The following is a 22,994-nucleotide window of genomic DNA, read 5'->3' as shown; positions in this document are numbered from 1 at the left end:
CACGCTAGGAAAAGAAGCTTTTAACCGTTTCCTTTTTTTCACACCCTGCTTGGGCTCTTTTTGACAGCATGTGAATGTTGATTGCTTGACATGACAGCCTTTGAGATGTTCTGCTTCTGTAAACGCAACCTGCTGCTGTAGCACTCTGGTTCTGATCTCACCAGAACCTTGCCTGGCCGGTCTTGGGACGGGAGCCCTCCAAGGAGCCCCTGCTGTACCTGCTTTCCTGTGTGCCGGGGCCAGTCCACAGTGCTGGTGGAGGTAACGGTGCCACCATGTGGAGGAAGCGTTTTATTGCTGGTTTCCATTGTCATTTTTTTAATGCACAGTATACGGGGTGGGGACACCAGGGCGAGTTAAAGGGGGTGGTATTTAGATGGAGTGACTTCATAGCCACCCTGTGTATAGAGACGGGAGAGTTGTGACATTTTAGCAGAAGATGATCCAGATTCTGTTTTCGCTCATTTAATGCTAACCTCTGCAAAGCACTAAATGAGGTGGACTTATGTTACTGTTTTACAGCACTAAACAAAAAAAAATTAAAAATTACAAAGTGTGATCTGCATGTGTTTTATGGGTGTAGTTTGGGATTTTTGCATTAAAATTTGCTTAATAGCTTGCTTGAGGGTGTCGTCTTTTGACCCAGTCCAATTTGTTTTTTCTACTAACGCTACTTGTGGACGTGTCGGTGCCGCTGTTTGAGGAACGTTTCTTGCTCTGCATTGCCTTGGGGTGCACATGTTCCCACACACAGCTCCTGGGTCAGTCAGGGTGGATGGAATTGAGCCTCCCTGATGGAACTCTGTGATCCCTGCCCCTCCACAGCAGTGTCTCTGTGTGCAGAGCTGCAGTCCCAGGGGTCTGGTGTCTGATCATCACCTGGGAGGAAAGAATAAGTAGAGGGCTTGCGATGCTAGATTTATCGGATGTCCCTGCATGCTGCTACAACTGTTTAAATAACAGACCTGTCATTTTCTTTTCATTGTTAACATCCTGACAACTTTTTACACTTATAACTTTAATGTCTGTTTCAAAGCTCATTTCACAATGTCTGCTCTAGTGCACCGGGGTTTGAGATCATCCTCTAAATCACAGCAGGAAGAACGATACAAAAAATAAACAAAATTGCTCTGGCTTTTCTGTTCCGTACCACATCACGGATCGTTATTGCTGTGTTAGCTGTTTGACAGTGTGGATCGTTATTGCTGTGTTAGCTGTTTTGACAGTGTGGATCGTTATTGCTGTGTTAGCTGTTTGACAGTGTGGATCGTTATTGCTGTGTTAGCTGTTTGACAGTGTGGATCGTTATTGCTGTGTTAGCTGTTTGACAGTGTGGATCGTTATTGCTGTGTTAGCTGTTTGACAGTGTGGATCGTTATTGCTGTGTTAGCTGTTTGACAGTGTGGATCGTTATTGCTGTGTTAGCTGTTTGACAGTGTGGATCGTTATTGCTGTGTTAGCTGTTTGACAGTGTGGATCGTTATTGCTGTGTTAGCTGTTTGACAGTGTGGATCGTTATTGCTGTGTTAGCTGTTTGACAGTGTGGATCGTTATTGCTGTGTTAGCTGTTTGACAGTGTGGATCGTTATTGCTGTGTTAGCTGTTTGACAGTGTGGATCGTTATTGCTGTGTTAGCTGTTTGACAGTGTGGATCGTTATTGCTGTGTTAGCTGTTTGACAGTGTGGATCGTTATTGCTGTGTTAGCTGTTTGACAGTGTGGATCGTTATTGCTGTGTTAGCTGTTTGACAGTGTGGATCGTTATTGCTGTGTTAGCTGTTTGACAGTGTGGATCGTTATTGCTGTGTTAGCTGCTGTTTGACAGTGTGGATCGTTATTGCTGTGTTAGCTGTTTGACAGTGTGGATCGTTATTGCTGTGTTAGCTGTTTGACAGTGTGGATCGTTATTGCTGTGTTAGCTGTTTGACAGTGTGGATCGTTATTGCTGTGTTAGCTGTTTGACAGTGTGGATCGTTATTGCTGTGTTAGCTGTTTGACAGTGTGGATCGTTATTGCTGTGTTAGCTGTTTGACAGTGTGGATCGTTATTGCTGTGTTAGCTGTTTGACAGTGTGGATCGTTATTGCTGTGTTAGCTGTTTGACAGTGTGGATCGTTATTGCTGTGTTAGCTGTTTGACAGTGTGGATCGTTATTGCTGTGTTAGCTGTTTGACAGTGTGGATCGTTATTGCTGTGTTAGCTGTTTGACAGTGTGGATCGTTATTGCTGTGTTAGCTGTTTGACAGTGTGGATCGTTATTGCTGTGTTAGCTGTTTGACAGTGTGGATCGTTATTGCTGTGTTAGCTGTTTGACAGTGTGGATCGTTATTGCTGTGTTAGCTGTTTGACAGTGTGGATCGTTATTGCTGTGTTAGCTGTTTTGACAGTGTGGATCGTTATTGCTGTGTTAGCTGTTTTGACAGTGTGGATCGTTATTGCTGTGTTAGCTGTTTGACAGTGTGGATCGTTATTGCTGTGTTAGCTGTTTGACAGTGTGGATCGTTATTGCTGTGTTAGCTGTTTTGACAGTGTGGATCGTTATTGCTGTGTTAGCTGTTTGACAGTGTGGATCGTTATTGCTGTGTTAGCTGTTTGACAGTGTGGATCGTTATTGCTGTGTTAGCTGTTTGACAGTGTGGATCGTTATTGCTGTGTTAGCTGTTTGACAGTGTGGATCGTTATTGCTGTGTTAGCTGTTTGACAGTGTGGATCGTTATTGCTGTGTTAGCTGTTTGACAGTGTGGATCGTTATTGCTGTGTTAGCTGTTTGACAGTGTGGATCGTTATTGCTGTGTTAGCTGTTTGACAGTGTGGATCGTTATTGCTGTGTTAGCTGTTTGACAGTGTGGATCGTTATTGCTGTGTTAGCTGTTTGACAGTGTGGATCGTTATTGCTGTGTTAGCTGTTTTGACAGTGTGGATCGTTATTGCTGTGTTAGCTGTTTTAGACAGTGTGGATCGTTATTGCTGTGTTAGCTGTTTGACAGTGTGGATCGTTATTGCTGTGTTAGCTGTTTGACAGTGTGGATCGTTATTGCTGTGTTAGCTGTTTGACAGTGTGGATCGTTATTGCTGTGTTAGCTGTTTGACAGTGTGGATCGTTATTGCTGTGTTAGCTGTTTGACAGTGTGGATCGTTATTGCTGTGTTAGCTGTTTGACAGTGTGGATCGTTATTGCTGTGTTAGCTGTTTGACAGTGTGGATCGTTATTGCTGTGTTAGCTGTTTGACAGTGTGGATCGTTATTGCTGTGTTAGCTGTTTGACAGTGTGGATCGTTATTGCTGTGTTAGCTGTTTGACAGTGTGGATCGTTATTGCTGTGTTAGCTGTTTGACAGTGTGGATCGTTATTGCTGTGTTAGCAGTGTGGATCGTTATTGCTGTGCTGTTTGACAGTGTGGATCGTTATTGCTGTGTTAGCTGTTTGACAGTGTGGATCGTTATTGCTGTGTTAGCTGTTTGACAGTGTGGATCGTTATTGCTGTGTTAGCTGTTTGACAGTGTGGATCGTTATTGCTGTGTTAGCTGTTTTGACAGTGTGGATCGTTATTGCTGTGTTAGCTGTTTGACAGTGTGGATCGTTATTGCTGTGTTAGCTGTTTGACAGTGTGGATCGTTATTGCTGTGTTAGCTGTTTGACAGTGTGGATCGTTATTGCTGTGTTAGCTGTTTGACAGTGTGGATCGTTATTGCTGTGTTAGCTGTTTGACAGTGTGGATCGTTATTGCTGTGTTAGCTGTTTGACAGTGTGGATCGTTATTGCTGTGTTAGCTGTTTGACAGTGTGGATCGTTATTGCTGTGTTAGCTGTTTGACAGTGTGGATCGTTATTGCTGTGTTAGCTGTTTGACAGTGTGGATCGTTATTGCTGTGTTAGCTGCTTGACAGTGTGGATCGTTATTGCTGTGTTAGCTGTTTGACAGTGTGGATCGTTATTGCTGTGTTAGCTGTTTTGACAGTGTGGATCGTTATTGCTGTGTTAGCTGTTTGACAGTGTGGATCGTTATTGCTGTGTTAGCTGTTTGACAGTGTGGATCGTTATTGCTGTGTTAGCTGTTTGACAGTGTGGATCGTTATTGCTGTGTTAGCTGTTTGACAGTGTGGATCGTTATTGCTGTGTTAGCTGTTTTGACAGTGTGGATCGTTATTGCTGTGTTAGCTGTTTGACAGTGTGGATCGTTATTGCTGTGTTAGCTGTTTGACAGTGTGGATCGTTATTGCTGTGTTTAGCTGTTTGACAGTGTGGATCGTTATTGCTGTGTTAGCTGTTTGACAGTGTGGATCGTTATTGCTGTGTTAGCTGTTTGACAGTGTGGATCGTTATTGCTGTGTTAGCTGTTTGACAGTGTGGATCGTTATTGCTGTGTTTAGCTGTTTGACAGTGTGGATCGTTATTGCTGTGTTAGCTGTTTGACAGTGTGGATCGTTATTGCTGTGTTAGCTGTTTGACAGTGTGGATCGTTATTGCTGTGTTAGCTGTTTGACAGTGTGGATCGTTATTGCTGTGTTAGCTGTTTGACAGTGTGGATCGTTATTGCTGTGTTAGCTGTTTGACAGTGACAGTGTGGATCGTTATTGCTGTGTTAGCTGCTTGACAGTGTGGATCGTTATTGCTGTGTTAGCTGCTTGACAGTGTGGATCGTTATTGCTGTGTTAGCTGCTTGACAGTGTGGATCGTTATTGCTGTGTTAGCTGCTTGACAGTGTGGATCGTTATTGCTGTGTTAGCTGTTTGACAGTTGGATCGTTATTGCTGTGTTAGCTGTTTGACAGTGTGGATCGTTATTGCTGTGTTAGCTGTTTGACAGTGTGGATCGTTATTGCTGTGTTAGCTGTTTGACAGTGTGGATCGTTATTGCTGTGTTAGCTGTTTGACAGTGTGGGAGCGTTTGAACGCTGTGTTTGTTCAAGACCCCGAAACAGCTTATAAGTTAAAAAGTTGTAAGGATGTTAACAGTGAAAATAAAAATGACAGGTACGTTATTTAAACCGTTGTAGCAACATATGGGGACGTGGAACGCTGTGTTTTTCAAGACCCCGCTGCTTACTCATTAAGGAGTTTTAAGACTCTGATAGCAGACTGATGGTCTCTATAGGACAGTGTAATAGAGGTTGTGATGCGTTACCTTTGCTATTGAGCACCAGTACAGTTGTACAGTTTCTCCCTCAGCTATGGTATTTGTTCTCTTTTGAAAGATTGCAATTTCTCATGTGTTGAATATGGTTATACTGCTTTCCTGTTTCTCTGCACCATCGCTACCCTACACTGTACCATGCCCTGCAAAGCAACCAATATCATCTTTACTTCACTGTCACCCTTGAAAACATTCTACAAACAGCCTTTAACCATCCCAATTGTATGAAATATTACATGTCTCATTGCTTCAAACCTCGTTCCTGGCAGTACAAAGTTGCCATCCCTGCCACTAGCCCCTAGCCAGACGTTAACTTCAAGCTCGGCTGGGAAAAAAAAAAAAAAAAAGACAGACGTGAGCATCGCAGCCACCGGGGCCTTTGATTCATTATTCATATCCTTCTTCGTTTTGTTTTTAATTGAGAAAGCATTACAGATTACGCCAATCGTCCTTGATTTCACCCGGAAAAGTGTATCTGGATTCGAGCAACGATTATGCAAGATTTCTTCTTCTCGCTCTCTCTGTCTGTATTTACATGTTTTGTTATCCCCCTCTGGTGAGCCAGTCTTGTTAAACTTGCTTAGCTTTGTTTCCATAATCTGCTGCAATCAGGCTGGCACTTCCTCCACAGCTCCATTCCCAGGCACCCGGGAGGCATGGTATTGCTGAGACTCGAGCATGGTGTTGCTGAGACTCGAGCATGGTGTTGCTGAGACTCGTGGTGTTGCTGAGACTCGGCATGGTGTTGCTGAGACTCGTGGTGTTGCTGAGACTCGGCATGGTGTTGCTGAGACTCGAGCATGGTGTTGCTGAGACTCGTGCATGGTGTTGCTGAGACTCGAGCATGGTGTTGCTGAGACTCGTGCATGGTGTTGCTGAGACTCGAGCATGGTGTTGCTGAGACTCGTGCATGGTGTTGCTGAGACTCTGAGACTCGTGCATGGTGTTGCTGAGACTCGAGCATGGTGTTGCTGAGACTCGTGCATGGTGTTGCTGAGACTCGAGCATGGTGTTGCTGAGACTCGAGCATGGTGTTGCTGAGACTCGAGCATGGTGTTGCTGAGACTCGAGCATGGTGTTGCTGAGACTCGTGCATGGTGTTGCTGAGACTCGAGCATGGTGTTGCTGAGACTCGAGCATGGTGTTGCTGAGACTCGAGCATGGTGTTGCTGAGACTCGAGCATGGTGTTGCTGAGACTCGTGCATGGTGTTGCTGAGACTCGTGCATGGTGTTGCTGAGACTCGTGCATGGTGTTGCTGAGACTCGTGCATGGTGTTGCTGAGACTCGTGCATGGTGTTGCTGAGACTCGAGCATGGTGTTGCTGAGACTCGAGCATGGTGTTGCTGAGACTCGCATGGTGTTGCTGAGACTCGTGCATGGTGTTGCTGAGACTCGGCATGGTGTTGCTGAGACTCGAGCATGGTGTTGCTGAGACTCGAGCATGGTGTTGCTGAGACTCGAGCATGGTGTTGCTGAGACTCGAGCATGGTGTTGCTGAGACTCGTGCATGGTGTTGCTGAGACTCGAGCATGGTGTTGCTGAGACTCGAGCATGGTGTTGCTGAGACTCGAGCATGGTGTTGCTGAGACTCGAGCATGGTGTTGCTGAGACTCGAGCATGGTGTTGCTGAGACTCGAGCATGGTGTTGCTGAGACTCGTGCATGGTGTTGCTGAGACTCGTGCATGGTGTTGCTGAGACTCGAGCATGGTGTTGCTGAGACTCGAGCATGGTGTTGCTGAGACTCGAGCATGGTATTACTCGGATGGTTTGAACAACAGTCTGAAAGCAAGGGTCTACTCTTGTCTATGAGCTGTTACAGATAGGACAGGCTTTTTTTTATCCTTCACACTGAGTTTTTAAAAAGCATGATAAATTCAATAAGCTAAAGGAATTTTTCCAGATGCAGGGCAGCTGGCTCTGAGCTAAAAAAAAACAAAAAAACAAAACACACTTGAAATCTAGAATTGAGAAAATAAAATAATTATCCAGCCCCCATTCTTGTTTCAGGGTCCACGAGGCACACTCACGCAACATCTGATCTGTGTTTGGTGATCAAATATTGTGTAACGTGCCTCTCCACTTGGAAATTGTGTCAATGACCAGCTAATTAAAAAGGGGGATTATTTCCAGTATAAATTTACAACCGAGACACTGACAGGCTCCAAATCCCCTTTGTCTTTATTCACTACACTTTCTGGCAATAAAACTTAAACCATTTAGCAAGATATTAGTTACGTCTCCGTTCTGCAAGTGCAAGGCAGGGACGGGGCTCCCATGCTTGTGCACATTAATGAAGGGTGTCCAACTTGTTTTGTAGAATTTAAGCCTGAAAGGAGAGACTCAATGGGCTTTCCAGATGTTCCCAGCTTCGTTTTTATTAGCATTTAAAAAAAACAAACATGCGAAACCTGCTCACCTGACCCGCCATGCTGCATCACAGAACACAGGGCGACTCTGACAGGCTTGCTTTATACTCTCATTTAGGCACACAGCTTAAACACAACAAATGACATTTTTTTTTTTTATTTAGTGCCATTACCTCTTTCCCAAGCCATGCACAGTTATCTCAATTTGCATTAACGCCGCATTACGAATCCCTGTGACAGGTGTACTTCCTCAGCTACCCAGGTGGAGATGAATATGGTCCTGTGTTACTCTCGGAATGATGCAGACCAGGCAATTAGACCCTGCTAGTTAATATAGCTGCGTTTGCATTGGGGCACAGGGTTCAAATTCCCAGCTGGGTTTTAAGTCGATCTAGGGGCATGTTTAAAATAAATACTCCTGGGAAGACGAGCTACCTGTCCAAAATAGTTGTTAATTCCTCTGTGGTGAGAACAAGTGTCCCCCGGACATTGTCTCCAGCTGGAATAGAAATGGCTGCCTCCTGCAATGTACAAAGCTGGGGACGGTCTACTGAGAATCTGCACCGGGTCTTTCTGATTCGTTATTCCAGTGCAGTACAGTAGAATAGGGCTTTTCTTTTCTGCTTACACCACTGATAAAGAGCATGTTTACAGATTATCTGCTGTAGAATCTTTTTATTGACACCCAGTTTGTAACTCCGACTCTATTCAGTATGACGTTCTCGCTGAGGTGCAGTGAAAGGACCCGCTGATCGGTTTAGTCTGACTTGTTTTGTTTCAGATTTTTTTAAGCCAGTGTAAAAGCTGTGCCGCTTCCCCTGTGGACGGCTGGTGCGGTTGAAACGTGTGCAGTGAGATCTTGCAGCTCCTGACTGAAGCCATGTGTTGTAAAGGTGGAAGCGCCTGAGAAGAGCGATTCTCTGAGCTAGCGGTCTAGCTACTGAGGCCTGCGGGCCATGCCGGTTTAATCCATGTTTAGGGTTTAACTGACCTCTTGTACCTAGTAACCCTCCAGCGCAGTGCGTTGCAGACGCAGCGCAGCTCTAGGTGCGAGTCCTCATTTGAGATGTCTAGTTGTGGTGTCAGCCTCCTTTGTGACATGGTACTGTGCCAGGAGAATTAGCAGGAATTTACATATTTTTACACGTGGTTGACAACATTCAAAAGTAACAGGACCACAAAGGAAAATTCAAAAACCAGCAGAATGCCTGATGCTGCCCTCTAACCTCTAACCTCTAACACTTTACTCAAGTATTACACCATTCAGAAGCTTTTGTGAGGATTGCCATTTCATATAGTCGTTCCCTCGATATTTCACGATGATGCGAGAAGTCACAAATTCAGACAGTAAATTGTACAAATCCTATATTTTACTTTATTAGGGTTCTTTACTAATTCAGTTTTCAATATTTCTGTGCGAGTCAGTTAATGAAAGAAATGCGAGCACTGTAGGCATGCCTGGAGTGAACTGCCGCTCAGCACGTTCAGCACTGTGTGGTGAAGTTAGTGCCAGTGTATGCAGTGCTATGGGAGTGGTGCCTGAGCCACCTCTTGCTCTTGTTGTTTCAGCTGTTCCTGGTTGTCGTGTGGTACATGGAGCTTTACATGGTGCCCCTCTATCTGCTTCTCCTGCTCGCTTGGAACTACTTCCAGATAGCCTGTGGGAAGAGCAGCAGCACACAGGACCTGGTGAGTGCTGCACTCATGAAACCTTCAGCCAGGTTCCTCTTATTAACAGCATGGATAAAACTGCAGGACAATCTACAGCATGAACGTTGTACCAACTTAAAGCACATATATACTGGGCCTCTCCTGCATTATAAGGCAGTTGAAACACAAGGCAGTAAGTAGGCTACAATCCTACACACTTTTCAAAGCAATCCCTTTATTTTTTTGAAGTTGTTTTATATGTAAAAGGGACCTCGACAGCAGGGTGTCCTCCTATTCTGTTACTCCAGCGCTGTCTTCTGAAATCCACAATATGAGCCCTCTTTGTATTTTATATCCAGTGCTTTAGCAGTCGCTGCCACTGCGTCTTTATTGCAACCTGTGGCTTCATTAGGAGGGCATGTAAACTGCCAGCCGTGGGCCACTCAGAGATGGGTTATGGTTACCTGGTGGCATTGTGCTGGACGACCACGTCTACCGCTGTCCTTGTCCTTCTAACCAGAGGACCACAGCAAATCCACCAGCCTGCATTAACACACACAGTGCTTTTAGATTAATGTATGGAAATGCTCATTGAAGGTACCCTGGAATATAATGATTAGTTTTTTTGTTTTTTATCCTTTTTGGATTTGAAGTCAGCGTCTTGACAGCTGTACTACAGTATACTGTACAGTCACTGATTCATTGCCTCTCCTGCAGCAGGCTCCTGTCTATCACTGCTGTAGCAGAATTAACCTTTTTCTTTCTTTTTAACCAGGAAAGTATGGGCCTGGGCGATGATGACGACGATGATGAAAAGGTAAATGTCTCTTAATTCTTGAGATTGTTGTAAAAAGAGGAATGTATGTACTGCAGCTAGTGAGACTGCCCTACTGGACTGGAGTAACAGTGCCACTAACATTAGTGTCATAAGTACTATTACAAAGTAGGCACTATTTAAATTGATGTGTAGTTACGTAATATTATATAACCAGTTTACTATTTCTAAATACATTGCAGTTGAATTACTGACACTTAAAAGCCTAACTAACTAAAGATTGCCATGAGTATTAGCTGACACATGCACCGAATGGTAGAGAGCGTGCATTTCACAGTTCGTACAGAACACAATGTTTTCAAAAATCACAAGTGCAAATTTCATAGCTAGCAGGTTTTTTTATAAGCTAATTTCTTTTAAAAAAAAAAAAAAAAAAAAAAAAAAAAAAAAAAAAAATGAATACCGCCCACTGTGTTCCATTTTCCTGAGTCCCAATTAGGGCTGCATTTAAAATCCTGTTCAAAATAATATCACTCCCTCCTAGCACTTACTGATCTAATTCCGCTGGGCATTCTCCACTGTTCAGTACCGAAAACTCACAAGTTATGTTAGCAGGCATGATAAAATACTGCAGCGAAACTCTGAGAAGAAAAACTTTTAACCACAGAAGTAAATTATGCCTCCCTGTCATTTGGGACCTAATAGTGAGTTCAGGTTCCACCAGCGCTGGCACTAATTGACGTCTGCTTGTGCTGTTTCAGCTCATGGAAGCTGTTCGGAGTACAGTAATGAAATGGCCTCTGTGAGGCACACGTTTCTAGATGAGACATTCTCCACTGAAATCCATGAGACATTCCTCCCTTTTTGTGTTTCCACGTAACCAGTCGGGGCTCTCCTGGTGGCTGTTGAGCTGAAATGTTTTTTCTGATTTTGAATTTTAAAAAAGTTTTAAATATATAGGGATTTGAACCCTTGGGAGTAGCCCATGCTGTTGTAACGTAACCAGAAATGCATGGTTTATTGTGAGCTGTTTCTTAGGTTTTACAGGGCTTCAAGCGTTCACTTTTCCACTGTGGCTCAAGTCTATATTCCACTGATCAAGGACTACAGATATCCATGGACAAGAAAATCTTTCCCTCTGTTATATCATAAAAAGTGTCATCGTGTAGATTATGCATGAAACTATTTCAAACTTACCCGAAGGGGCTACGCAACATTGCAGGAACGTGTTTTCTTAAAATTCACGTAACAGGGTGGGAATAGCTTTAAATGTTTTAAAATATGTGTGGCTCTCTACAGGTCCCAATGTCAAAGTAAATTTAGCTTGCTAGGAAACGGCGCTGTCTTGCTGTAATTGCACAGGGTCACATAGCAAAGCAGAATGATCTGCACGCAAGCTTGCCAGTTTCAAGGAGGACCTTGTCTTGGACTGCTTTAGCTGTGGGGAAGCGTTTTCTCTTTCTCTGTGATGTCCAGGAGGGGAGGGCTAGGCTGTTGGTGAGCTTGGGGTTTGGTCATTTGTATTGTTTAAGGCTGTCCCATCGTGAGGTCTCTGTTGGGAGAAGTGCCGTGGCCAAAGCTTGATAAATACACATTCCATTATCAAGAAACGCTAATTGTAAAAGTTACCCTCCTGATGTCGTCTTTGAGTTTTAGTGAAACCTTTTAACCATCCCGTCAACAAGGTATATTAACAGTTAGAAAAAGATCAGAAGGAGCAATCCCATTGGCTAACGAGTGTTCCAACCTGTGCACCAGCACTGCTTGGAACTTTTAAGAGCCACGCTCGCTGATTTGCTTGACAACCAGTTCACTTTGGCGGGGGAGGGGGGGGGGGGGGGGGGCTCTGTTTCAGGAGCGTTTCAGGAGCGCAAGAACACACTCCAGGGTGTCAAAATGTGATCCAAGATCTGCATGCCTAGACTGTTTCTCACCAGCTCGAAGAGTGCGGATACTGGACACCCTGCTGTGGGTTACTGCTTTCTTCACATTAGAAATCCTGCTTGGTTAACATGGAGAAGCTGGTAATGAATTGGATGGATTGACTCTTCATACCTTAATTTTATGTCTGATACTTTTTGTTTCTTACATTTTTTTGACAAGATACACAGATGGGTTTGTTTGCTATCTTACCACCAAGCAGAAAAATGTCAATATCCTACTTCTCCGAGTGCTTAATTACAGCCCTCACCTCTCTAGGGAAGCTGTTAAGTTCTACACCGTTTGTTGCATTTAGGTGTGATGTGGGAAGGGAGGCTTAACCAATGACAATGCAGACCACCTGGTGTGCAACACTTAGGGAGAGTGCGTAGGTGTGGAGTTCATCTTCTGATTGCATTTGCTTTAATAGCCTAATATTGAATTAGATTTTCAATAATATTAGTAATCTAGGCTTTTTAAAGAAATGAAATGCTTTACCACAAATTCACAAGATGGAAGGTAAGGAACACTTTTGAGAGATGAGGGATGAGGTGAATTTTAAAAAGTGAAAAAGAAAAAATGTATTTATTTTTTCCATTTTTCCAAACCCTTAAACATCCAGTTAAAGTAAAAGCGCAGTATGGATTTGAATTTGAAAGCGAGTTAAGAAAGCTACAGTGGGATACAGTTCCAGATTTGTGTTGTGCCAGAGTGCAAATGTGAGAAGAGATGCATGTTTAAATAAAAAAAAAAAATAAATATGAAAGAAAGCAAATGCCCTTCTGGTGCATGTAATACATAACAGAGCCCCTTTCTGGGAACGCTAATCTGTCCACAGAGGGGGTCTGTTTACAAATGATGTGGTCAAAGCGACTTCCCTTTGGCTGAAGCTATCAATCTTGGGCTGACAGACAGTGCTTAATTGCAGCAAAAAAAAAAAAAATGCCCTGATTTCTCTCATAAATGACTGTAAAAGATAAAAAGGACTCCAATTCCCGTTGGCCCCCGGCCGGTGTGGCTGAGTCCTTGGGAGTCTCTCTCTCCCCTCTCCGCTCAGCTTTTCTAAGGGAATCCAGACTGTCGGGGTCACGGCTGGATTCTCTCAGCTTTGAACTGTCAGCCTCTGTGTTGTTTCTCCTGTACAGTGCTGTGCCCCCCCACCCCCCACACCCTGCACGACTTCATGAGCAGTCATTCCATTGTTAACCTCTCTGTCAGGTACCCACAGGCTGGAGCTGGTACCTCTCTGTCAGGGACCCACAGGCTGGAGCTGGTACCTCTCTGTCAGGGACCCACAGGCTGGAGCTGGTACCTCACTGTCAGGGACCCACAGGCTGGAGCTGGTACCTCACTGTCAGGGACCCACAGGCTGGAGCTGGTACCTCTCTGTCAGGGACCCACAGGCTGGAGCCTGTACCTCTCTGTCAGGTACCCACAGGCTGGAGCTGGTACCTCTCTGTCAGGGACCCACAGGCTGGAGCTGGTACCTCTCTGTCAGGTGGAGCTGGTACCTCTCTGTCAGGGACCCACAGGCTGGAGCTGCCTCACTGTCAGGGACCCACAGGCTGGAGCTGGTACAAGGGACCCACAGGCTGGAGCCTGTACCTCTCTGTCAGGTACCCACAGGCTGGAGCTGCTAGCCCTGTTACAAACTGTATTGGGGCTAGTACTAAAGCTTGGAACTGGTCTGCAGTGCAGTTGCAATGACAAAGACGTTTATTGCTGCAAATGTTTCACATATCATTTCTCAAGATGATTTTAACCTTTAAAAACCGATCTCTGGACTACCTGCTAGGTGTACTGTCAATACTATGGTACTTGTGTTTCTGTATTGGCAAAACTAAATGCAGTGTATTCCTTTTGTCTGATGACGGACTGTAAATGCAATAGTGCATATGTTCTGTCTATGATGTAAGGTACATTACACTAGATGTAACTCGAATCTGTTTATCGGAACATCTGTCTGCATTGAAATGAATAAGAGATAAGCATTTATATGAAGTTTGCATATGTCTGTGTTCATTGTCTGTAGATGTCGGTAAATTGCTACATGCTACTCTTTATCCAAATGAACGCGGAATCACAAAAGGGTTTTCTGAGTAGTTCTCTGTACTGTCTGAGATCTTTGGAATCTCACTAGCGCTGTTTTTTTATTTAATTTTTCAGAGGTAATGAAACATTTTTCATGGAACTCCAAAAAAAGTAGCACAGGAAAAGATTATGATCATCAAATGAGCACTGAAAGATTTGCAGCAGGAGTCGCTAAAAGATGGAGGGCTTCAAAGGCAGTTTGGGAGATAAATTGAAATAATCCTGAAAGCTCACTGGTTCAGATGCTGAGCATACTTCTGCCTGTGTTCTTTGGTCTTTATTAAGATGAAAGCTCCGTGATGTCGTTTTTCATCTCAGACTCTGAAGCCATCTCTGACACGGGTCAACTTTTGTGTGTATTTGTCACAGCCAAACTCATGTCCTTGTTTAGTTCTTTTTTTTCCTTATGTGGGGGACTTAACCAAGTGGGGGATCCCTGCGTGTGTTTAATATTCATGCTGTCGAGGTCTAATGTGGGTTCAGCAGTGTAGAATCCAATACACTTGGTTTTGTGCTGAAATTAAAAGGTGCCAGTAAATGGGAGAGAGAGACGAGCAGGCCTCGCTCAAATACAACATCCTCACCTACCTAACTTCTAGCACCTAACTTGTGTGACCAGTGGAGCAGGGTTATACTGTCGAGCAATTGGCTTGTTGGTGTCCGGGCCCTGATTGGCTGGTTGTCCTCCAATCCCACAGCCTACCACACGTGTTAACATGGACTGCACTTTGTGGATCATGCAATTATTTTCAATGGTAAGTTGGTTCTTTGGAGATCTTTTTCTTTATTTGATTTAACAGTACCTGAGTGAGATTTTCAGTGCAAAATCGATTGCCCGTGCAAGATACATGCATTTACTTTAACTATCATTTATCTGAAATAGTGAGCCACGCCAGCAATAGAAGCCCATTGAAAAGTACTGGTGTGCAGCTTGAACTTTGAGTGGTAACGTGGTGAACAGTTTTATGGTTTACATACAAGGATGATCTCTGGATGGGAAATCAAAGGAAAGTATTTTGAGATGGAGACTGTCCCTGCTCTTCCTCTCTGTCTTGTTTAGTCCAGCTGCTTCAGTACTGGCGTGAAGGCTCTCAGACTCGCTCCTTTCTGGCTGAGCTTCTGTGTTTCTCACCAGTTCCCAGGGGCTTCCTGATAAAGAAGTCTGTCTGGAGGCTGTCACACTGAGCTGTTTTTAGCAGAAACATGTACACATCCTCAAGCCTCTAATGACAAAGAACGTCAGATGGCTAGTCATTCCTTACATGTTCTTGATGTGAGAATTCTCATCCCTGTTTAATTTTGATATCTTGGGTTCCCACTGTCCCACTGGAAAGCCTTCGTCAGGAGCTTCGGAAGTGTTTACACTAACGCAGTGGCTGCTCTCTTTGGAGGAGACTCACGCCAGCCAGAGACAATGGGATCCTTTTGAACAGTGTTGGGGGGTGCAGCGGTCAGCATGTCTACACGTACACACACACACCCCTCTCATGGGAACTGCTCTGCTTTACACACGTTATACAATCATTCTGTAATCCATAGTTAGGGCTGCTGACATGGAGCACTGTGTTCATTGTGATCCAGTTATTTCGGAAGGTACTGGAACTATAAAGTCCCTTACTTATTATTAAAATGAGTCTGGTAGAAACTGCACCTCTCCAGGCGTTTCAGTTTCTGTTTATATTTTGGGAATACAAAGGTAATCACACTGTAAATACACATGCAGTTGTGTCCGTACGCTGCACTTGCACATGGTCTGTGTGGGTAATTGCATGGTGATTCGCTTATTGTAATGGGAAAGCTGATCAATGTCATGCCACACTTTGCATAGTGGAAAATCGTCATAGATATATCTTACAAGGGCAGTATAACAAATGTGCATTTCTTTCTTTCAAACAAAACAAAACAGTTGTCTTGGAAACGGACAGTAACCCGTGTTGAAAATGAAGCCGCATTGTCTGGGTCTGATGTTGTGGAGTAGACTGTGTTTCGATTGCTAGGCTGTGTTGTGGTTGCTAGGCTGTGTTGTGGTTGCTGTGCTGTGTTTTGGTTGCTAGGCTGTGTTGTGGTTGCTAGGCTATGTTTTGGTTGCTATGCTGTGTTTCGGTTGCTAGACTGTGTTTCGATTGCTAGGCTGTGTTTTGGTTGCTAGGCTGTGTTGTGGTTGCTAGGCTGTCTTGTGGTTGCTGTGCTGTGTTTTGGTTGCTAGACTGTGTTGTGGTTGCTAGGCTATGTTTTGGTTGCTATGCTGTGTTTTGGTTGCTAGACTGTGTTTTGGTTGCTAGACTGTGTTGTGGTTGCTAGGCTATGTTTTGGTTGCTAGACTGTGTTGTGGTTGCTAGGCTGTGTTTTGGTTGCTATGCTGTGTTTTGGTTGCTAGACTGTGTTGTGGTTGCTAGGCTATGTTTTGGTTGCTATGCTGTGTTGTGGTTGCTAGACTGTGTTGTGGTTGCTAGGCTATGTTTTGGTTGCTATGCTGTGTTTTGGTTGCTAGACTGTGTTGTGGTTGCTGTGCTGTGTTTTGGTTGCTAGGCTATGTTTTGGTTGCTATGCTGTGTTTTGGTTGCTAGACTGTGTTGTGGTTGCTGTGCTGTGTTTTGGTTGCTAGGCTGTGTTGTGGTTGCTAGGCTGTGTTGTGGTTGCTGGGCTGTGTTGTGGTTGCTAGTGCTGTGTTGTGGTTGCTAGGCTGTGTTGTGGTTGCTAGGCTGTGTTGTGGTTGCTAGGCTGTGTTGTGGTTGCTATGCTGTGTTTTGGTTGCTAGGCTGTGTTTTGGTTGCTAGACTGTGTTGTGGTTGCTGTGCTGTGTTTTGGTTGCTAGGCTGTGTTGTGGTTGCTAGGCTGTGTTGTGGTTGCTGTGCTGTGTTGTGGTTGCTAGGCTGTGTTGTGGTTGCTATGCTGTGTTGTGGTTGCTAGGCTGTGTTTTGGTTGCTATGCTGTGTTGTGGTTGCTATGCTGTGTTGTGGTTGCTGTGCTGTGTTTTGGTTGCTATGCTGTGTTGTGGTTGCTATGCTGTGTTTTGGTTGCTAGACTGTGTTGTCTCCACACTGCCTTCAGGAATGTGTGAAGACTCTCAGAGAGGTAGCCCAGGTCGTTGAATGGGATTAGGCTTGGAGCTGCAAGAGCAGGCATGTCCTGGTGCAGCCTGTGGACTGAGAAGGCTCTCTGTTCACATTACTGTCCTGCAGCTTTAACCCTAATGCACAAAGTGGCAGTCTGGGGATATGATTGGTGTGCAGAGTTACTGCTGTTTCTTTATTTAACTTGCAGCTACTGTTACACTGTATTTTAGCTTAAAAATGTATATCCAAGCCACCTGCACCTCCAAGGCAAAGCAGCCTATTGAAACGAAGAGACCGCGCACATGGGTTGCTTTTTATTGTGTGTGTTTGTATTTCTGTTTTTAGGAATCTGAGAGAAGAGGATTAATAGAAAAAATTCACATGGTTCAGGATATTGTGATAACAGTTCAGAATAGCCTGGAAGAAATTGCTTGCCTCGGAGAAAGAATTAAAAAGTAAGTAGTGTGTGCTGGGAGCGTGCTGAAGGAGGGGCTGGGTAGGGGAGATCCAGATTCAGGGCTCTGTATTCTAGGGTTAGGACTCGTCACCAACACATTATCAAGACGAGTGAGTCCAGCCAGTTTGTTCCCTATTTAAAACACCTAGCACATACAGACTTTCATTTCAACTTGAATCAATAGTTATTGATACAAGGAGGCAGTTCAAATCCCACCTCTGCCACTGACAGTGACCGGTTCAAATCCCAATGACTGTTGGCAAAGTTTAGGGTGGCGACGGTGACTGTCACTGGCCGACAAGTTTAGGGTGGCGACGGTGCCACTGGCCAAGTTTAGGGTGGCGGGTGAAATCACCACCGCTTTTTAGGGTGACACGGTGACTGTCACTGGCAAGTTTAGGGTGGCACGGTGACAGTGACACCGGTGCACATGGCCAAGTTTAGGGTGGCGACGTGACTGTCACTGGCCAAGTCCAGGGTGGCGACGGTGACTGTACACTGGGTGACACACCGTTCAAATCCCACCGCTGCCACTGACAGTGACCGGTTCAAATCCCACCGCTGCCATGACAGTCACAGTTAAACTAAACTTTTGCAACAGTACAATGACCATGGATCATAACACTCGATTCGGTTCCCATGTACTGTGCACTACCTGTGCCCTCCAGCTGACTCTGACACTGTGTTGATAAATACACCCTGAATAATTGTCTATTTCCTTTGCAGCACTTTCAACTGGACTGTCCCGTTCCTGTCCAGTCTTGCTTGCCTGGTTCTTGTTGTTGCCATGGTTTTATTGTATTTCATCCCTCTGCGGTACCTTGTTTTGTTGTGGGGTAAGTGGACTGCTTTCTTTTGCTTTGGGATGGGAGGCCCGGCTTGGTAGACACATTCTAGTCTGCTGTTTTGGGACTTTGCAGTTCAGGGGCATCTCAGGTTCTACAATTCCATTCAGGGTTCTACAATGCAGCTGTTAGGAACTGTGCTGACGCTGTCTCCTGTGCAGAGCAGAATCAATAACCACATCAATAGGCAAATAATATCAAACAAACCGAGTAAAGCCCTTCCTATATTTCCAGTTAACTCTCAACTCAGGACACAGCTTTCACACTGTACAGCCAGCCCTGTGGACATTGAAAACATAACAGTAGAAAACAAAGTACGAGTGGATAAAACCAGCAGATTATTTCTGCCCATAGTGTCAGAAACACTTGAATAATTGGTTTTCAAAATAATAGTGCTGTTTTTAAGGAAATAAATTTAAAAAAAAAAAAAAAAAAAAAAAACTTTTTTCTTTTTTTTTTTTTAATAATAATAATAATAATAATAAAGGGCAAAATTAGATTTTGTTGCTCGGTCAAGAAGTGTCTGGGGAGTGAGTGCACATCTGCTTTCTCAGAAATGTTGCCTAAACTGTGTGAAACTCTGCAGGACTCAACATGCCTTCGGACAAATCGAGCAAGAGCCTGTCTCACCGGGCTGTTGGATTTCACAGTGAAACTGCTGGGCTGCGATCGGAGTGGGAAGCTGTTTTAACAGCTCAGAGACGTCCCGATTTCTGTTCTGTTCTGTTGTTGTTGTTGCTTTGCTTAGCGCTGTCATTCTAACAGTTTTAATGAAGACTACAGCGAATCTCAGTAACGCAGTAATGGACCAGTTTAGTTTGCTTATTCACTGTCACAGTCTTTATCTTAGCAACAGCAGGCCAGATGTGTGTGTTTTTTTTTTTTTTTTTTTCCTCAACAGAGACAGATACTAACTAGCAGTATGATGATCTGTGGGCAGATGTGTCAGTGTTTTAGCCAGGTTTTCTATTTCAAAAACTTCAGTTGTGTTCTGGCTCTGGATTTGCTGTGAATGTCAGGAGAGAGCTTATGAACTTTAACCTTTGTAATGTGTGTCACTGTATACAACCATCTTGGGGGATTTTTCTAATGAGCCCCTTTTTTATTTTAAAGGAATAAATAAATTTACCAAGAAGTTACGGAATCACTACGCCATCGACAATAACGAAATCCTAGATTTCCTCTCCAGAGTGCCTTCGGATATACAGAAGGTAAGTGTCTGATTGAGACGGAGAGGAGCTTGTCAGGATCTGGTTGTGCTTTGAGAACTAGGCAAGAAAACTGATTGGTCTGTCTCTGCCTTCCAGTGTTTTTATTTTTTAATACTTTAGCAATGTAAAACAGCATCAAAAGAACATGCAGGGATGCACTTTATACAGCTCATTGCATTCAGACAGACTCTCTTTTTGCAAGTATTTTAATTCATTATACCTGAAAGGTGAGGGACCGTCGCCACTGGCCAGTGCACCCTAATCCCGACCTACTCTACAGTAGTGGCCACTCAAATACTCAATCCTGAGCAGAGGCTCCCAGTTGAGACAAGCAGTGGAGTAACATGGTCAATCAAAGCTTCTAACCAACGTATCATTCCTCTGAAGCAAGGTGAACCATAACTAAGGTCTAATTTGGCACCCCTCATCATTGTGCAAATTGAATCTCGTCATTTGAAAGCGATCTGTAGCAGAAGACTCTCTGGCTGATCCTTCCTTGACACTCTATCAGCCGAACCCTCATGCAGGGCCCTGTCACATTGGGTTGGAAAAGTCAATACATGAACTTGTGAGCTACAGCAGTGCCGCTGTGCACCATATGCGAGTGTGTATCAGCGACGGCTGAGGTGTCATTTGCAGTTACATCACATGCCATGAGAATACTGCCAGTGCAGAAAATCTTTCCTTTTTTAATTATCAAGAGCCCTCAGCGCATTTTGTCTGTTTTCACTGGTGCAGTGCTGTGCGAAGAGCAGGAAGTGGCTTGCTATCAATGAGGTGCTCCTTCAGCTCCAAGCAGAAAGAATACAGGCTGTGTCACAAAGTCTGGTCTCGAAATAAAGTCTAACCCTCTGCCCTTGCTTCAATGCCCCTTGACGTAGTCTGGCACCACTCTTTGCCAAGCTTCCATTGCCGTTCTCTAAGGAACTCACTGTACCTCTTTCAGCTGAGTGGGGCTGGCTGCTACTGCTATACAGGACTCTGTGTGTATTTGTATGCATACGACTGCATTTCCTGCGTAACAAATAAAACTAGTAAACTGGCATTAGCAGAGTTCTGTCTGCCTGAAGTACTGAGGTAGACTTCAAGTGGGTGCGTTTTTAAGCCAGTGCATTGCCTCTTTGTATTTAAAGTGACTCATACTCTTGATAGATTAGTTTCTACTTATTAAAACAGAAAATTCTGGCAATCAATCCTTCCTCTGCCCCCTACCTTGGGTCTGTGCTGACTGTTATACGTGACCGAAGTCAAGTATCCAAAACACAAATAAACAACCAACCCTCAGAACATGTGTGATCACACATATCTGCTTCAAACATCGCTTTCTGTAGCGAGAGCTTGGGCACACCTGAGGGTCAAGGAGCAAGGTGCAGGGTTCACTGTTCCAGGTCAGTTTTTCAATGATAACAAATAAATTGATCATGAATCAGTAGATGGCAGAGGGGAGTCACTGAGAGTAGGTAGGAGGGGAACTCCGTATATAGTGTGGACACCTGGGGTCTTAATGCCAAAAGACATTATACTTAAGAAACAAAGACTTTGCAAGCAGGGTGTCTGCCAAGGCTCTGATTTAGGGTATGCAAAGGTTTGTGTAAAACCTGTTCTAAACTGCCTTCCAGCCTGTTTCTTTAACTGCTGAAATCTGCTTTTAATATTTTAGTTTTGCTGGGGAGGCAGGAGGAGAAACAGGGACCCTGGACTTCTCAAATCCTTCCTCTCAGTGATTAATCCCCTCTGCTCCTGTGTTAGAAAAATGATTCATTACTTCTGAACCCTTTCTGCTTTCCTGCGCCGCGCCTCCTTGGGGAGCCATTAGCGTGCGCTCCAGCGAGCTCCGATTTCCTGCCTCCAACGGAATGGCTGTTTGTTTTTACAGGTGCAGCACGCTGAATTAAAACCCCCATCCACCAGCCACAGCCCACTTCGGAAGAAAAGGTGCGTAGATGGAAGGTTGGGCTATCCTTGAAATGCCAGAACATCGACCTAGTGAAGCTGCAGCTCCCACCTCTGGCCCTCCTGCTGCTGCCTGCTGTCTTGCCACTCGCACTAGCTCTGCTCTCGTCACCTCTGTGGCACGATCCTGCTGAATGGCCCGGGGTGCTTGAAATACTTTCAGTGTCTAATAATGCAATATACTGAGCAGTGCGGCATGCTATTCTAATCCTGCCTTATTGGAGAGCATGGTTGACTTTGGGATTCGAGCTGTCTGTCTGCCTGCCTGTCTGGCTGCCTGTGTGCACACCGCAGACATGTCCCTGGATGAAGTAAAGTTTGAAATTTCATACAGTGCAATGCACAGCGCAGCAGCTGATCTGTCTGGCTGTCTGCTTGACCACAGAGCAGGATACCTGTCTCCTCTCACTTACTGTTGCAATATGTCTAGCTGTTAACTAGGCTCTGAAAAAAGATGCTGTTGCTTTAAATGAATAGGCACTACTTTTTATCCTAAGTGTACTCTATATATATATATATATATATATATATATATATATATATATATATATACACACACACACACACATACACACACTCACACTCACACACTGACACATACACACTGAGACACACACACACACATCACTAATGTAAACACTTCCGTGCACCTCATATCTCTAAAATGATGCTCATGTCCTTGAAAGCTACTTTCCATTACTTGTCTATCTTTGACCAAACAAAATGAAGAATCTGTGTGTATATAAAATGAAAGTAGTTCTCATGTTTTTGTATTTGCTGGGAGCATGTTGAATAATGTGGAGTGATGCTGAGCGATGTTGAACTATGTTTAAGTTGGGGTTTGGTGTGGTGCACGTGTTTGGAAAGTAGCTTCTATGTTTGTGTTGGTGTTTCTTTTCATGTTGCTTGTGGCAAATTAACTCATCTCTACTCTTTTTCTATTGCTATAACATTTGGATTGTATTTTTTATTCTGTCAACACACACACATATATATATATATATATATATATATATATATATATATATATATATATATATATATATATATATATATATATATAAAATCAAAATCTGGCAGATGTCTCAGTTTCTGATGTGGGATTTTGTCTCCCTGTTCAGTAGGTAGTATGAAGAATTGTGTGAATGTGTGCAGATCTGCGATTTAAATGTCTAAATCAGCAAGCCTATTTCATTGTGTTTCGTCTGCACTCATTTTCTTTAATGGTGGGCTGTTTGGTTGTAGCGCCGAACAGCGGTATTATGCACACGATTTCCAGTCCATTGTAAAGAGAATTCTGGTGCGTACTACTTTCTTGAGAATATGTATTTTTCCAGGGCTGTGTGTATTAAAATCCGGTATTATGTGTTTGTTGTTTTTTTTTTTTTTTTTTTTTTTTAATTTAAGCTGTATCTAAATTCGTGTTTATACAAATATGCCTATTTTATTGTAAATACGATTAAAAATAAATAATAATAAAAGAAATGGGATTTGATTTAAACATTTGTTTTTGGTCTGCTCCAGTTTATACTACTAT

General features: G+C 43.9%; 1 protein-coding gene across 3 annotated transcripts in view; it reads left to right on the top strand.

The window, feature by feature from the left end:
- LOC121298768 (multiple C2 and transmembrane domain-containing protein 2-like) overlaps positions 1–22,673 on the top strand; it is a 49,079-nt gene extending 26,406 nt beyond the window's left edge. For all 3 annotated transcript variants that reach the window (XM_041225976.1, XM_041225977.1, XM_041225975.1), the window contains 6 exons: positions 9,069–9,188; positions 9,925–9,966; positions 17,337–17,446; positions 18,175–18,284; positions 19,407–19,504; positions 21,381–22,673. In XM_041225976.1, the coding sequence (XP_041081910.1) occupies positions 9,069–9,188; positions 9,925–9,966; positions 17,337–17,446; positions 18,175–18,284; positions 19,407–19,504; positions 21,381–21,470 (570 nt within the window). In that variant the 3' untranslated portion in view covers positions 21,471–22,673. The remainder of the gene's footprint in view (positions 1–9,068; positions 9,189–9,924; positions 9,967–17,336; positions 17,447–18,174; positions 18,285–19,406; positions 19,505–21,380) is intronic.
- The last annotated feature ends 321 nt before the right edge of the window (positions 22,674–22,994 follow it).

The sequence above is a fragment of the Polyodon spathula genome, chromosome 24 (assembly GCF_017654505.1).
Source record: "Polyodon spathula isolate WHYD16114869_AA chromosome 24, ASM1765450v1, whole genome shotgun sequence".
NCBI lineage: Eukaryota > Metazoa > Chordata > Actinopteri > Acipenseriformes > Polyodontidae > Polyodon > Polyodon spathula.
Note: the sequence above shows the minus strand (reverse complement) of the source record. Positions and strands in the feature narration are given on the sequence as shown.